General features: G+C 53.2%; 3 protein-coding genes across 7 annotated transcripts in view; 2 read left to right on the plus strand and 1 right to left on the minus strand.

Moving 5' to 3' along the window:
* The window catches only part of RHBDF1 (rhomboid 5 homolog 1), a 14484-nt gene extending 9154 nt beyond the window's left edge, over positions 1-5330 (plus strand). For 4 of the 5 annotated variants that reach the window (XM_040459599.1, XM_040459601.1, XM_040459600.1 and 1 more), the window contains 14 exons: positions 116-325; positions 399-521; positions 594-751; positions 1246-1503; positions 1618-1729; positions 1853-1927; positions 2019-2180; positions 2786-2886; positions 3053-3116; positions 3522-3616; positions 3872-3947; positions 4021-4121; positions 4238-4391; positions 4629-5330. In XM_040459599.1, the coding sequence (XP_040315533.1) occupies positions 116-325; positions 399-521; positions 594-751; positions 1246-1503; positions 1618-1729; positions 1853-1927; positions 2019-2180; positions 2786-2886; positions 3053-3116; positions 3522-3616; positions 3872-3947; positions 4021-4121; positions 4238-4391; positions 4629-5048 (2109 nt within the window). In that variant the 3' untranslated portion in view covers positions 5049-5330. The remainder of the gene's footprint in view (positions 1-115; positions 326-398; positions 522-593; positions 752-1245; positions 1504-1617; positions 1730-1852; positions 1928-2018; positions 2181-2785; positions 2887-3052; positions 3117-3521; positions 3617-3871; positions 3948-4020; positions 4122-4237; positions 4392-4628) is intronic. The other variant, XM_040459603.1, reaches the window with a different exon arrangement.
* Positions 5331-5759: 429 nt separating this feature from the next.
* SNRNP25 (small nuclear ribonucleoprotein U11/U12 subunit 25) lies at positions 5760-9732 on the minus strand. The gene is made up of 6 exons (XM_040459614.1): positions 9603-9732; positions 8897-9090; positions 7619-7709; positions 7274-7379; positions 6655-6729; positions 5760-6200 (listed from the first exon to the last, which is right to left on the minus strand). Exons 2-6 carry the CDS (start codon positions 8936-8938, stop codon positions 6143-6145), a joined length of 372 nt encoding a protein of 123 aa, XP_040315548.1. The 5' UTR covers positions 8939-9090; positions 9603-9732; the 3' UTR covers positions 5760-6142.
* POLR3K (RNA polymerase III subunit K) lies at positions 9272-13621 on the plus strand. The gene is made up of 3 exons (XM_040459613.1): positions 9272-9475; positions 10853-10940; positions 13051-13621. Exons 1-3 carry the CDS (start codon positions 9365-9367, stop codon positions 13176-13178), a joined length of 327 nt encoding a protein of 108 aa, XP_040315547.1. The 5' UTR covers positions 9272-9364; the 3' UTR covers positions 13179-13621.
* Positions 13622-15946: the final 2325 nt, after the last annotated feature.

Raw genomic sequence — 15946 nt, forward strand, 5'->3', positions numbered from 1 at the left:
CCGGCCCTGCCAGCGAGGAGGTTTTCGGGGTGGATGGAGCCCCCCCCCCCCCCCCCCCCCCGCCCCCATAGCGATGACCCAGTCCCTGACTCTTACATCTCCTTCCCTCTGCCAGATCATAGATCCCCTGGCCCGGGGCCGGGCCTTCCGAGTGGCAGATGACACGGCTGATGGCCTGAGTACCCCCCACACACCTGTCACGCCTGGTGCTGCTTCCCTCTGCTCCTTCTCCAGCTCCCGCTCGGGCTTCAACCGGCTCCCGCGGCGACGCAAGCGTGAATCGGTGGCCAAGATGAGCTTCCGGGCAGCTGCAGCCCTGGTGAAGGTGGGTGCAGGGGCTGGGGTGAGGTGGGAACTAAGCTGGCCACCACACCGCACGCTCACCTCCTCGCTGGCAGGGCCGCTCTGTTAGGGATGGCACATTGCGCCGGGTGCAGCGCCGAAGCTTCACTCCCGCCAGCTTCCTGGAGGAGGACACAGCTGACTTCCCTGACGAGTTGGACACGTCCTTCTTTGCCCGGGTAAGAGCACAGGGGCATCACCTGAGACCCCTCCGCCTACGTATCCCACCCTGACCGTGCGTATTTGCTCAGGAAGGAGTCCTCCACGAGGAGCTGTCCACGTACCCAGACGAGGTGTTTGAGTCCCCTTCGGAGGCAGCACTCAAAGACTGGGAGAAAGCCACAGAGCAGGCAGACCTCACGGGTGGGGCCCTGGACCGCAGTGAGCTTGAGCGCAGCCACCTGATGCTGTGAGTGCCACCAGCCAGTGGGGAGGGGGGAGGGCAGGATCTACGGCTGTCCGGAGCATCTGGGCCCTAGGGCACTGATGCCATGGAGGGCCGGGGGAAGGAGTCATCTTGTGGATTGTGAGCCCAGCCTGGTCACTATGGCTGTGGGACCCAGGGCTGGGCACCATTCAGGTCTTGGCTGCCCACCTGTGGGACAGGAACGGAATCCCAGGGTCCACAGGCTGGACAGAATCTAGCGGGGAGATGGAGGGTGTGGTAATGCATACTTGTAGATCGTCCAGGGAACCTCACATAGGTCAGGTTCCACCTCTGCAATCCCCAGGGGGGCTCAGGATTGCTCTTTTTCTGGTGAGGAGGAGGCTGATGGTGGATGACTGCACAGTGCTTTCAGTGTTAGATGGGAGCCAGAGAGGAGAGGCCATCCTGGTCCTGCTGGGAGGGATTGAGGCAGGCTGGGAGTCTAGGGCGGGAGGTGACTGTGCCCCTTCCCCCAGGCCCCTGGAACGAGGCTGGAGGAAGCAGAAGGAGGGTGGCGCAGCGGCCCCACAGCCCAAGGTGCGGCTGCGGCAGGAGGTAGTGAGCACGGCGGGTCAGCGGCGGGGCCAGCGCATCGCGATGCCCGTGCGCAAGTTCTTTGCCAGGGAGAAGCGGCCGTATGGGCTGGGCATGGTGGGCCGGCTGACCAACCGCACTTACCGCAAGCGTATCGACAGTTATGTCAAGCGCCAGATTGAGGACATGGACGACCACAGGTAGGCATGGGGTGGGAGGGTGGGTGGGATGCAGCTTCCAGCAGGCAAGGCTCCAGGTTGGGGGTGGGTTCTCTGGGTTGGAGAGGCGGTCTCTGCTGACGCTCTGCCCTGCAGGCCCTTCTTCACCTACTGGCTGACCTTCGTGCACTCACTCGTCACCATTCTAGCCGTGTGCATCTACGGCATCGCGCCTGTGGGCTTCTCGCAGCATGAGACTGTGGACTCGGTGAGCCCTGGCACCCTGCCCGGCCCGGATCTGTGGAGTCTGGGCTCTGGACTCCGTCTTTCCTCACTCTGTGAGGAGAGGGCTGGAGCGGGTTCTGTCTGATCTCTCTCCCCAACCTTGCAGGTACTGCGGAACCGCGGGGTCTATGAGAACGTCAAGTACGTGCAGCAGGAGAACTTCTGGATCGGGCCCAGCTCGGTGAGGGCAGGGCCTTGTGGGTGCCGGAGGGTGGGAACCCTGGGCTCGCAGGGGGCCGGATTCTGCAGCTGCACATCCCAATCCTCTGCAGGAGGCTCTCATTCACCTGGGTGCCAAGTTCTCGCCCTGCATGCGCCAGGACCCGCAGGTACACAGTTTCATCCGCGCTGCGCGTGAGCGTGAGAAGCACTCGGCCTGCTGCGTGCGCAATGACCGGTCGGGCTGCGTGCAGACCTCGGAGGAGGAGTGCTCGGTTTGTGCCCCCACCACCGTGTGCTTGCGGTTACCTTGGGACTTCAGATAGAGCCGGTTGAGTCATCACTACCCTAGTTCCGTGCATATTTTGGCGTCCCTCCGTGCGAGGGCCCTCCGCTCACATTTATTCCTTGTATCCCCTGCTCCCCCCATTTCCTGCTCCTCCTGTCACAGAGGACAGTTGTAGCAAGTCTTTGATTTGGGTGTGCTCTTTCTGCACGTCGGTCCTGTTTTTGTGCACACGTCCTAAGTTTACACAAGTGGTGTTGCCTTATTCTTTCCACCAAACAATTCAAGAAAAAACCAAAAAAGATTCATGCAAGTTTATATTACATCATCTCATGTGGAGGTGCTGTCGTTTATACCAGTTCTGATTTTGGACACGGGTTGTTTCTATTGTTAAGCTAACAGGAATTATGCTGCTGAGCTCCTTTTAATAGTCTCCCAACACGCCTGCACATTTGTGGAGTGTAATTTCATTGAAATTGCGTCGTGGGTCAGTGTGAGGGACTCAGTGACTTTACTTTTGATTCCTGCCTCCTGGAGACTGCACTGGCTAAGGGGTGGGCTCTGACCAGGGCCTGACCCTGTGTCCTCCCACAGTCCACGCTGGCAGTGTGGGTGAAGTGGCCCTTCCACCCCAGTGCCCCAGATCTTGCGGGCCGCAAGAGGCAGTTTGGCTCTGTCTGCCACCAGGACCCCAGGTCAGTCCTGCCAGCCCCTCCCTTACTTCCTTTGTCAATGGCTCCATGGGGTGTGTGTGTGGGGGGGGGAGAGGGTATAGCTGCCCCACATGTCGTTGAGTCGGACGGGAAGGCATGGATACCAAGGGTGCAAGGCAGGGTCTGACCACATCCTGGGTTCATGCAGGGTGTGTGATGAGCCTTCCTCCGAGGACCCCCACGAGTGGCCAGATGACATCACCAAGTGGCCGGTGAGCCAGAGTGGAGGGGTTGTTTGTGAGTCGCCCTGTTTTGTGAAGGAGGAACCCACATTCCACCCGTTAGTGATGCCCGAGATCCCCATCACGGGACCACCCTGGGTGTTCAGACGCTGTGCCTCTGGCCTTTGCTCAGCCTGTCTACCTACCAAACACCTGCCTCTCTGAGCAGGTAGCCAGAACAGGAGAACCAGGTGGAAGCCTAGGGGGTCAAGTGACATTACTCCAACCTGACAGAGGGCTCACCTGTGTCTTGGGGTGTGGTAGCTAGCTTGAAGTCCAGGGAGGCTGGCTTCCTACCTTAGGAGCCTGTCCATCCCTGCCCCATTGTCCAAGCATGGTTGTGGGTCCCGGGGTTGGGGGAGGCCTTGACCCAACTCACCCCCATTTGTGACCCAGATCTGCACCAAAAACAGCGCTGGGAACCACACCAACCACCCTCACATGGACTGTGTCATCACGGGCCGGCCCTGCTGCATCGGCACAAAGGGCAGGTGGGTGTGCCTGTGCTTGTGTGTGCAGCCAGTCCTGGGTGCAGATTGCCCTGGGGCTGTGCCCTTCTTCCTCACCAAGTTCCAAAATAAGCCAAGATTCCGAGGGGCCTGGGGTGAGAAGGGGTCGGCCTGGACTTGTCCAAAGCCAACAATGGTGGGCAAGTAGGGCTGAAAGCTGGGCCTGGCTGGCATAGTCAGGTGCCTCTGCCCTTGGGCCGCTCTACAAGTCCTTGCAATCCTGGCCTGACCTTCCAGGTGTGAGATTACCTCCCGGGAGTACTGTGACTTCATGAGGGGCTACTTCCACGAGGAGGCCACACTGTGCTCCCAGGTAGGCCTCCCGGGCGAGTGTCCCTCCCCTCTCCCCCCGGCCACTGTGGGTGCTGACGGGCCACTCCGCACAGGTGCACTGCATGGACGACGTGTGTGGGCTCCTGCCCTTTCTCAACCCTGAGGTGCCCGACCAGTTCTACCGCCTGTGGCTGTCCCTCTTCTTGCACGCTGGGCAAGTGATACCACGTGGGCTGAGCAGGGGGGGCTGGTCCCAGGTACCCCAGGATGGCCAGAGACGGTGAAGGGGGCGGCCTCCTTGCTGAGTACCCCTTCACCCCCACCGCACAGGATCCTGCACTGCCTGGTGTCAGTCTGCTTCCAGATGACTGTCCTGCGGGACCTGGAGAAGTTGGCAGGCTGGCACCGAATAGCCATCATCTACCTGCTGAGCGGGGTCACCGGTAACCTGGCCAGTGCCATTTTCCTGCCATACCGGGCAGAGGTAAGACTGTCACCCAGAGTGGGGACTCCCCCATGTGCACCTGCTGCCTGTCGTAAACCGAGTCCACGTCCAGCACGGAGTCTGGGGCCCTGGAGAGTCCAGACTGGGAGCATCTCCTTTTGGCTCCTTAATCTCAGTGTGCCGCAGGCCACGGGAGGCAGGACGGGGAGACGCGGCTCTGGGTTGGGGCGGGTCTGCTCAGCCCCACCAGCTCACAGCCACCCACACTGCCGCCAGGTGGGCCCAGCCGGCTCGCAGTTTGGCATCCTGGCCTGCCTGTTCGTGGAGCTCTTCCAGAGCTGGCAGGTCCTGGCAAGGCCCTGGCGTGCCTTCTTCAAGCTGTCGGCTGTGGTCCTCTTCCTGTTCACCTTTGGGCTGCTGCCCTGGATCGACAACTTCGCTCACATCTCGGGCTTCATCAGCGGCCTCTTCCTCTCCTTTGCCTTCCTGCCCTACATCAGCTTCGGCAAGTTTGACCTGTACCGCAAGCGCTGCCAGATCATCGTCTTTCAGGTGGTCTTCCTGGGCCTCCTGGCCGGCCTGGTGGTCCTCTTCTACTTCTACCCCGTCCGCTGTGAGTGGTGTGAGTTCCTCACCTGCATCCCCTTCACTGACAAGTTCTGTGAGAAGTACGAGCTGGATGCTCAGCTCCACTGAGCTGGCTGGGGCGCTGGGGCCATGCGCTCCAGCAGGCCAGAGCCAGGCACATGGTCTCCCCCAAGCCTCACAGGCCACAGGACTCGAGTCTCGAGCCCCGTGTGCTGTCCTGCCTGTTTCCTGAACACTGACCTCTTGTGCCTTGTTCACCAGCGGTGAACCTCTCGTACTTCAGGGCATTTATTACACTAGTTCCCGTGATTACCTTCTAACTAGTCTCTCGACGACCACCTCATGTGGCCAATAAATGGACTGGGAGCGTTTTAGCTGCCACTAACTTACCAGAGCTGCCTCGTCTTTCTGGCTTCTGGCTGGGGGCTGTGGCGGGAGATCCTTCAGGCCACTGGCCACCTTGCTTACAGTTCCCCACAACAGGGAACTAAGTGTCAAATATACCTTCCCGTGAAGTCTCTCAGTCAGATGGATGGGAGTACACTGTCCCCCTTCTTTACAGCAACTGGCAGCTGATAATGAAAGAAGAACCCATAGCTGTGCGGTCACCACCCCCCCGCCCCGGACCAATGAGAAGCATCTCTGACCCCAATACCACCTGCCCAGCCGGCAGCTCAAAGTTCAGCCCCAGGCTACCTCCCTTTCCGGAAGCCAAAGGGTGAAGGTGTTGCTATAGGTGAGCCCTGTGAGCCGAGGCTGGGGGCCCCATCCACATACTCTTGATCCCAGGCCCTGTTTCCCCATAAGCACAAACAGAAAGCCAGCCACTCTGCCTTTATTTCCGCTTGCTGTAGAGATCACAGTAAAAGGGTCTTATGGCCAGGGGGTGGCCGCAGGGCTCAGGTGAAGCGTCCTCCACCTTAGCACTCACTTGCACTATTCTCTGCCCTTGCTTCCCCTCTGGGACTGGGCAGCACCAGTCCCTCCTGCCCCAAGTACTGGGGCTTTTTTACTTTCCAAACTAAGAAGCAAATGGATGAATCCTGTACGGAGGGCCAGGCCCATCTGCCACATGATTCGGGTGTTCCAGCTAGGTGCAGGCCTCCTCAACACTCTTCTGCAAAAAGGGAACAGCTGTCGAAGGCTTCCTCCTGGGGGTGGGGGGAGCTTGGTCAGTAGCACAGTTGTCCTTGTCTGGAGGTTCATTTTTGCCTCAGCTTTTTGATGAAGGACACCTCATCCCGATTCCGGATACCGTAACTGAAAGAGGAGGGCTGTAGTGTGAGGTCTGTTTGTGACTCCTCACCAGAGACTCATGTCAGGGACCAAGAAAGGACAAATGGGAAGAGCACTGTGTCCAGGAAGGTGAGGAAGTGGCAGTGGCCATCACCCCATAGCCCACACTGGGCCAGTGGGCAGCCTTTCTCCTGCACACATGCTCTCACTGCCGTCCTCTGGCTGTGGGAAGCCCCACCCTGCCACTAGTGAGCAGTGCTCACACCGTGCTTATGCCTCCCGTTCCGGTAGGAAGGGCCCCCAGGAAGCTCCTTGCAGGAAGGAGTCAGTCCATCCAGGGACTGTGCTGGTCTTGGTTATTCCCCGGTAAGTGATTTAAGACTCCTCCTTCCGGGGAAGAGGCCCCGGCCCTCTGGCAGGGCTTGGGGAACAAGAGGGCAACATACTAGATGCAGCTCAAAATGTGGCCCCAACTTACTCTCGAAGCTTCTTCCTGTCCTCGGTGAGCTTCTCTCCTGCAGAGGTCAGGTAGTATGTCCTCCACACATAGGACCTGCAAGATTCAGATGGGGATTCAGGTAGACCACAAGCACGGTGACTGGCCAGCTGGGATGCAGGGGCTGTGTGTGAGATGAGCTCAAGGTGCTCAGTCCTGGGGGCCCAGGGCAGGTGGCCTCTTCTTGGCCTTTCCTGCACCACGTATGCACCGGGCATGAGGTAGCTCTAAGGAAGCACTGCTCTCAACGGGCTGTGTGGGGTGGCTGGGAGCCAAACACACCTTATTAACAAAACAGGCGGCAATACCAACACACAGGCAACAAGACCTCTGACCCAGTGGGAGTGAGGAGAGCACCCACGTAAAGATGGCAGCTTTCAGCAGCCCCATCCGTAACCAGGGAGACCACTTCCGGCCACTGGAAATGCTATCTAGGTGAGGTGAAAGAGCATGAAAAGGCAGCTGGGGCAGGACTCCGAGGCATGGAGGCAGCCACCACGTCTCCATGCTTGCGACAGGGAGCTCAGACCCCGTTGGCACTTTGCAGCATCCAGGCAGCAGGTGCTCGTGCGGCACCAGCCCTTCCTGTGGCTCCACTTACCAGCTGATGTGCTGAATGCCTCCTTCCCGCTCCTGCCTGAGCTGCACGTATCTCTGAATGGCCTTCTTCAGGTCCAGGACCGTAGCATTCTGTACCACAACCACAGCTGCAACACAAAAGGAGAACAGCCATGGCGGGGAGCCACGGCCTCGGATGGCAGGAAAGGAACCCAGAAGCTCTGTCCAGATGGTTTTGGATGGAGATTCAGATCTGGGTAGGGTAGGCCTGTGCTTGCCCCAGTATCCTTGGACGTGGCCCTTGAGTCTCCCACTGAGCAGCCATGTTAGCATCTTGCCTGTGTGAAAACTCAGACTGTATGGTCCAAAAGGAAAAGGGAGCACTTACGCATTATTTCTCCATCCATCTTGCACACTCGGACTGTCATTGCTTGGCCATATTCTAGTGCTATTTGTGAATTGACCTCTTCTAAAGTAACCTATAAAAAGACCAAGGGTGGAAGTGGGATCCCTGCCTCTCTTTACCATCCCAAACAACAACAAAAGAAAGCAAGCTGATAGTGTCCAAAAAGCAGTACCATATATATTTTTTAATGTTTATTTATTTTTGAGACAGAGAGAGGCAGAGCATGAATGGGGGAGGGGCAGAGAGAGAGGGAGACACAGAATCGGAAGCAGGCTCCAGGCTCTGAGCCGTCAGCCCAGAGCCCGACGCGGGGCTCGAACTCACGGACCGCGAGATCGTGACCTGAGCTGAAGTCGGACGCTCCGCCGACTGCGCCACCCAGGCGCCCCAGCAGTACCATATTTTACAAAGAACAAGAAACAAAATTTCTTGCTTGTATGGTAGGGTTTTCCCCAGTTCCACCCACATGTTTGTATTTAACGTGCAAAGTGGATAGGATCTCGGGAGAAAGAGGAGTGCAGAAACAGGAGGATGAGGATCAGATCCGGGTTCTGGGGCTCGGTAGCAGGAAGAACAATGTCAGTTGAGTCTGAGAGCCCCTAATTACCAGGATTCAGGCCAGGGCCCAGGACAACGGAGACGTGAGTCTACCTTTCCCTTTAGCATCCTTGTTATTTTGCTCATATTGGAGTTTTATTTTTTAGTTGTATTACAATGTTTTATCATTACCGTGTTGTGGTGTCCTGGTAAATCCTGCACACCTGACTCATGTCTACATTGTCCTGGGCCCTGGCCTGTATCCTGGTAATCAGAGGCTCTCAGACTGAACTGACATTGTTCTTCCGGCTACAAGGATTTAAAGACAGGACCGTCCTGAGGCACACTGAAGGCTGATAAGTGAAAAACCATCAATGCTGATCTGGTCTTTGCGTAAAATTTCACTGTTTTGTTTATCACAGACTTATTCACAGGACCTTCGAGTTTTTGGAACAGTGTATTAAAAGGTCATATAGCCTGACTTTTTTTTTTTTTTTTTTTTTTAATTTTGTTGTGGTTTGTTTTGATCCCTTTACATTCTGCTCGCCAGGTGAGAGCCTCGTTCGCCCACCCAACCCCCACCTCCATCCCCGCCCCGGTTAAGACCTTCGTTTGAGCCCAGAGGCGCCTTCCCCTAGCTCCCCATCAGGGCCTCCAGAGGTCCGTCAGCGGGAGCACCGCCCGGCGGGGAACGACCCCCGGCGGCTCCCCGCCCGCGCGCACCTGGATCGGTAGATCGCATAGCAGCGGGTCCTGCACGACCATGGCGAGACCCTCCTGGAACACGTCTACCGCCTCGGAGTGTGGCAGCGCCTCCTCTTCGTCCTCATCGTCCTCGGGCGTCTCGGGCCGCACAGCCACCTCCTCCTCCGCCTGCTCCAGGGCGCCTCTTAGTCCCCAGGCACGGCCCGCACTACCTGTTGGGCTACGCGACGGAGGCGGGGCGCGCAGCCGCGGGGACAGCAGCCCAGTCACGGGGTTTGCGAGGGGCGGGGCCGCCACGAGGACCAATGAGAAGCGCGAGGCGGCCTGCCGCAGTGCTCACTGGGAACGCGAGATCGGCGTTTCCATTGGTAGGCCGGGGGGTGGGGCGGATTCCCGAACCAATGTGAGCTGGAGACGGGCCTGGTGTCTGTGCCCAGCGGCCGGCCGCGGGGGTTGCCGGGAGCTTGCGGGACCCAGGAGGCCGCCATGTTGCTCTTCTGCCCTGGTTGCGGGAATGGGCTAATCGTGGAAGAGGGACAGCGCTGCCACCGCTTCGCCTGCAACACCTGCCCCTACGTGCACAACATCACCCGCAAGGTGGGGCCCAGAGGCCGGCGCCGAGCCGGGAGCCTCCCGCTTCCCCTCCCACCAGCCCCGAGTCCGCCTTCATGCGCCCTTGCTCTCGCAGCCACTTCCCGTCGGAGGCAGATCCTGTGGTCCCTACCTTGATCCGGCTGTTTGTCCCGCCCCACTGCCGTCACCTTGGGCTCCGTCCAGTCATCTCCTGGCGTTGCAGTCCTAACCTCGCCCTCGGGCTTCAGGCCCGCGCGCGCGTTCCCGTCACTGTATTCACGGCAGCTGCCCGAGTGATCCCGTCAACGTTTAAGTCAGATCAAGTCCGTCCTGTGCTCGAAAAGTCTCAGTACCTCCCCCGCACATTCCCAGGGCCGGGTAGGCTCTGACGCCAGCACCTCCCCGCGACCTTGCAAGTCTGATGGCACGTCCTAATGTACTCTTCGTCCCCAGCAACAGCAGCCTCTTGGAGGAGCCCCCATTGCGCACGTGCTACCCGGCTTTTGCACGTGCCTTCCGCTCGGCTTACTTTTTCCCTAGATAACCATGCCACTAGTTGGTCGTGTCTTAAGTGACTGCTGCGTTTAAAACTTCAGCTCCTCCCCCCATTTTGTCCGCCTTCCCTTTTTTATTTTAATCCATCGGACTCCTTGCCTTCTAATATACTTTGGAACTTAGGTGCTTTATCACTACTAGGACACAAGGTGTAAGGAAAGCAGTGATGTTTGTTTTGTGCCTGTTATGCTCTGGCGTGAACCTGGAATGTAGTGAAATAATGCACTCTCTATTGTAAGTTGTTATTTTGCCTTGATAATAACATCCTTATTTATTAGCACGCTTTTACTTTTTAGAAGCAGAGCCCTCCCTCCTAATGTTTGTGTATTACTCTACCGCAGGGCTGTGTTGTGGGAGTTTAGGATCTGAAACTGTGGGAAGAGTGAACTCTTAGGTAACCCTGAAATTTCAAGGATGCGTGGTAAAACTTGGGAAGGAAGCCCAATGTGACCTGCTTTGAAAGCTCTCTGGCTGGGCTCCCCAGCCAAGTGGTACGCTTTGGCTTTAGTTGTGTTTCTCTCATTTTGGGTTGTGCAGTACCGTAGAAGTGTGAGATCCCACCTGTGCTGTTTTACTTCCTGCTCTGGTGTATGTCATCCAGTCCTCGCAGAGATTTTTTTTTCTCACCAGTGACTCTTTCTCTTCTTTTGGGGTATCCCAAGCCTGGATCCTCTAAATCCCAATGGCACGTCCTGCTCTGTGAGAGTAGAAACTGTTTTCTTTTAGTAGCCCTCTAGTCTGCCTTGAAGGAAGTCTGGCGAGACACTTGAGGACAGGTGTGGTTTGGTGACCCAGGTTTGTAATGTTCCCTTACTTGGAGCCTGAAGACTTGCTGTTGTTTGTTAGGTAACAAATCGGAAATACCCAAAGCTGAAAGAAGTGGATGATGTGCTTGGTGGAGCAGCTGCCTGGGAGAATGTTGACTCTACTGCAGGTGAGAAGGAACCTTTTCTGGTACAGAGCTGTGGAGAGAGATGAGGCTGCTGAGGCTGCTTACTGTGACACTTCCACATGTCCGAGTCAGTGATGTACTTGGAGGAAGTGAGCTTCTAAAAATAGAAAGTGTGTTAATGTTTTCCTTTAATAATTCGTTACTAAGACAGACAGTATAGGCACAGACCTAGACTAGAGTCTCAGAGTGACCTCTTCATGTTTTATGACCTTGCTCGGCTCTCTTGACCTTTCTGGGGCTATTCCATATTCCCTGATTATGAGAGCGTGAAGTGAGTCAATCCAACACACTCCATAGCTGTGATGATAGCCACACTGACAGGACTGAAAGAAGTCAGAGCCTAAGGGAAAAAATTCTGGTGTCGATTTTTAAAAGTTAGCGCCCGAGAGCTTTAAAGTGCTTTTTTTTTTTTTTCAATATATGAAATTTATCGTCCAGTTGGTTTCCGTATGACACCCAGTGCTCATCCCAACAGGTGCCCTCCTCAATACCCATCACCCACCCTCCCCTCCCTCCCACCCCCCATCAACCCTCAGTTTGTTCTCAGTTTTTAAGAGTCTCTTATGCTTTGGCTCTCTCCCACTCTAACCTCTTTTTTTTTTCCCCTTCCCCTCCCCCATGGGTTTCTGTTAAGTTTCTCAGGATCCACATAAGAGTGAAACCATATGGTATCTGTCTTTCTCTGTATGGCTGATTTCACTTAGCATCACACTCTCCAGTTCCATCCACGTTGCTACAAAGGGCCATATTTCGTTCTTTCTCATTGCCCTGTAGTACTCCATTGTGTATATAAACCACAATTTCTTTATCCATTCATCAGTTGATGGACCTGTAGGCTCTTTCCATAATTTGGCTATTGTTGAGAGTGCTGTTATAAACATTGGGGTACAAGTGCCCCTGTGCATCAGCACTCCTGTATCCCTTGGGTCAATTCCTAGCAGTGCTATTGCTGGGTCATAGGGTAGGTCTAGTTTTAATTTTCTGAGGAACCTCCACATTGTTTTCCAGAGTGGCTGCACCAATTTGCGTTCCCACCAACAGTGCAAGAGGGTTCCCGTAAAGTGCTTTTTTTAAAGTCTTGTTTCATATCTGATAGAGGTAAACATGAGCAAGGAAGGAAAGAGGAGAGCCCTAGACACGCCTGTACTTAGTGGAGGAAGAGCCAACTCCTGCTTAGTACCGTCTTTTTTCCCCCTCTGGAAGAACATCCAAATTTGATAGGGTAACATTAGCATTGGCAGAATTTGTCAAAAGGAGATGAATTATGTACCTAGTGTTCAAAATGGTGTTTGAGAGTGTTTGAAGGTGTTATGAAGAGTCGGGTCAGTTTCTCAAAGTGAAATAGCTTTGCCTTGAGGCACTTTGCAAAGGTGTGGGGTGTGTGGTGAGATCTTCATAAGAATAGCCTGAGGAACTGTTGCCAAAAGGGATCCCTAAATTGTCTTTTTTTTTTTTTTTAAAGTTTATTTATTTGTTTTGAGAGAGAGAGAGAGAGAGAGAGGGTGTGTGTGTGTGAATAGGGGAGGGACAGGCAGAGAAGGAGAGAGAGAATCCCAAGCAGGCTCTGTGTTGTCAGCACAGAGCCCCACACAGGGCTCAAACTCACGAACCGTGAGATCAGGACCTGAGGCGCCCCTGGATCCCTAAATGTAAGGGGAAGTGGATTCATCATACACTGGGGGCTCCTCTGGGAAGATGAGAAGGCGCTGGTGATGGAAACGCACTTAGAAGATTCTTCAGGGGGTGGACCTCATAATGCACATGGTAGCCATGAGTCAGTTTTCATGTTACATTTCCAACCAGTCTTCAGCCAGAGTAGAAAAGAAAAATGGGACCCCCGGACGGATGGAGGAGTGTTTTCCGAGTCGTAGGTATCCTCAGTTCCCTCAGTGTGACAGCATAGGGGGAATGTTGCCACTAACTGTAGCCTTAAATCATGGTACAAGGTAACCTAGGGAAGGGGTCCCAGATGAATGCAGTGGGAGGAGGGTCTTTGCTGCCTTTCCACAACACCTCCTCTTAAGCGGTGTGTTTTGGTCATTAACATCATTTTTTTTAATAATGTGAGTCACTTGTTTTTTCTTGTTGCCAGAGTCCTGCCCGAAATGCGAGCATCCTCGTGCCTATTTCATGCAGCTTCAGACCCGCTCTGCAGATGAGCCAATGACCACTTTCTACAAATGCTGCAATGCTCAGTGTGGACACCGCTGGAGGGACTAGGGCCAGGCTGGCCCAGCTGTGTCAGTGTCTGCTCACCTTGTTCTCCAGGGTAAATTCCCAGTCGGGAGTGTGAACTGGGTCTTGAGTTTTTGCTGGTGTGGCAGAAAGCTAACCCTTTTAGGGTAGCTGCCCAGGATGTCAGCAAATTAGCCTATCTGCCAATGAGCAGGTGAGCTCATTTATGTCCAGGGAGATTTTGTTTGTGGGGGGAAGCGTACCCATAACGTAGTGTACTCTATCTGTGGTCCTGTTGGGTTATCTCTTATGTGAATTGGGTAATTGGTATTCTCTCACCACCAGCTCTCTGAGATATGTACCCTGTTTGCACAACTGATGAAGTTTTACAATTTAGTCCATTAGATGTCCCTAAGTACCTAACTGTTCATTGCAAACTTAATCACAATCTGTTGTGAATATTTAATTAAAATGGAAAACCCAATACTGCTTTTTCAGTGTTTTAAATGCCTTGAGAAGTAGACATCTAACAGCTGCCATACTTAGGGCTTTCCTGGTCACAAAATTGCTCATAACATGGATTTCATTGTATCATTTCTGTTCTTGTTTCCTAGGATTGCAGTAAATGTATTAGATAGAATGTCTTTATATTTTCTTTCATCTTTCCAGTTGCAAAAGAAAAAGGACACCTCAGACTAGATGGGGACAGGATGGCAGTTTGTGGATGGATAAGTTTCTTTCTCAGGCCCTCAGACTTAATTATTTTTCCAAATCTCTCTCTTTTTTTTCCTTTGTTAAAGTTTATTCGTTTATTTAGAGAGAGAGAGAGGAGAGAGAGCGAGCACGCGCGCCACGAACTGGGGAGGGGCAGAGAGAGGATCCCCAGCAGGGAACCTGACGTGGGGCTCAATCTCACAAACCATGATCATGACCTTGAGCCAAAATTAAGAGTTGGATGTTCAACTGAGTCACCCAGGCACCCCTTCCAAATCTCTTAATAATAAAGTCTCACTTGTGAAATCATGAGCTATAAATTTATGCCTCTAAGACAGATTTGTACTTTTTTTGAGACTTGGTATCTTTCCCAGAAGCGATTAATCTTTAAGTTTGACACGATGGTTTTCTTTTTGCCATGACACATAGGCCAGGTCCTGAGCCCATCGTCTCTGATTGGTTAGATTCTAAAACAGCTTGTTCTGGTTGTACCAATGTGATTTTATAACGTGGGCGGTTCAGTATCTCCTACGTATGCCATCAGTTTTATCTCCTCAGATCTTCTCTGTGTGTTTGCCGTTGGGTCAGTGGTGAATATCGTGTGCGCTGATGTTAGCCTACGTGTCCGCTTAGCTGGGGGACCTCAGTCAAATCGCTGAACCTCTGCCTTTATTTTGTCATGTGCAAAATGGTGGTAATGATTGTCAATTTCAGGGGTCTACAGACTCTTTCTGTAGAGGGCCAGATAGTAAATACACTTCATGGGGCAAGAATCAAAATCTAGGAAAAGAAACTTCCGTAACTTTTTTATAGACTAAATTCAAAATGTAACCGTAGTAATTGTGTACAGCATTTTACGATGGTGGTCTACTGATGAAAAGAGTGGATATCATTTTGCTTGACTGGGGTTCAACGGTAGCGTTTCTTGTCATCAAAGTAGATTACAAATATGCATCTGGTAAAGCTGGTTAAGTGCCTGAGAGCAAATGAAGTTAACTGTTGATGTTACCAGTAGATTGAATAGAGTCAGTACTGATGAGAGACACAATTTCCACAAAGGATTTGCCGTATTACGCTTTAGCAGGTTCTAATCCGTGTTCTACTGAATTAGTGTTTTCTCAACTTTGAAAATATTCGTGTTTGCAGTTGTTGGGCTGTTCCACAGACCATGCATACAGGCCAATTCTTCAGTTGCTTCTCAGCTCAGTGCTGAGGCATTGACTCGTGGAAGAAACAGTTGAGCAGAATCAGTAACATCTGTGGATTCATCATGATTCAAGGAAAATTGCTACAAATCATTTTCCTCATTAAAAAAAATTTTTTTTAAGTTTATTGATTTTGAGAGAGAGCGTGCGAGCGGGAGAGGGGCAGAGAGGGAGGGAGGGAGAGAATCCCAAGCAGGCCCCGCGCTGCCAGTGTCAGGCCCGACGTGGGGCTTGATCTCATGATGGTGAGATCCTGACCCAAGCCGAGATCAAAAGTCCGATGTTTAACTGACTGAGCTACCTTGGTGCCCCTCCTTTGCCTCATCTTTGTTTGACTATTGCTGTTGCTTTCAGTGTCTTTAGGTTTTAGAACAACTGTTTTCCAAAACGCCTATAGTCTTACGTTCATTTTCTCTGGACCTGACTTCTTCAGCTGCTGCAATTAAATGCAAGTCATTGTCAGAAAGTGGTTTTCCTGGCTTGGTTAACAAATGAGGCGTTAAGTCATTTAATATGGTTGCTTCATTTTTGTATTTAGTTTTTTTGAAGAAATTCTGTGGTGTATGGAGAATAGTGCCAGGGACTTAGTGCTTAGGCTGATAATGTTGACCAGCTGAGGTGTCATTGCATCCTAAACAGCCCTTTGCCATCCAGTTGATGATGAAATAATCTACACTGTGCCTTGAAAATGTGACATTCAGCGTCCACTTTTCTTGTTTTGTAATGATGGAGATGCACTGCTACTAGGTTAAGGAAAAAAAAGAATATATAGGGCTGCTTCATATTTAGGACTCTGACTAATCCTAGTGATTTTCCAGAACTCTCCTTGGCTCCCTCCTATCATCCAGGAAGGGCACTGTGTTGACTTTCACTGATGTCCTCTCTTACCTGTTT

Source organism: Herpailurus yagouaroundi, unplaced genomic scaffold (genome assembly GCF_014898765.1).
Source record: "Herpailurus yagouaroundi ecotype Mexico unplaced genomic scaffold, PumYag 222, whole genome shotgun sequence".
In the NCBI taxonomy this organism is placed as follows: Eukaryota; Metazoa; Chordata; class Mammalia; order Carnivora; family Felidae; genus Herpailurus; species Herpailurus yagouaroundi.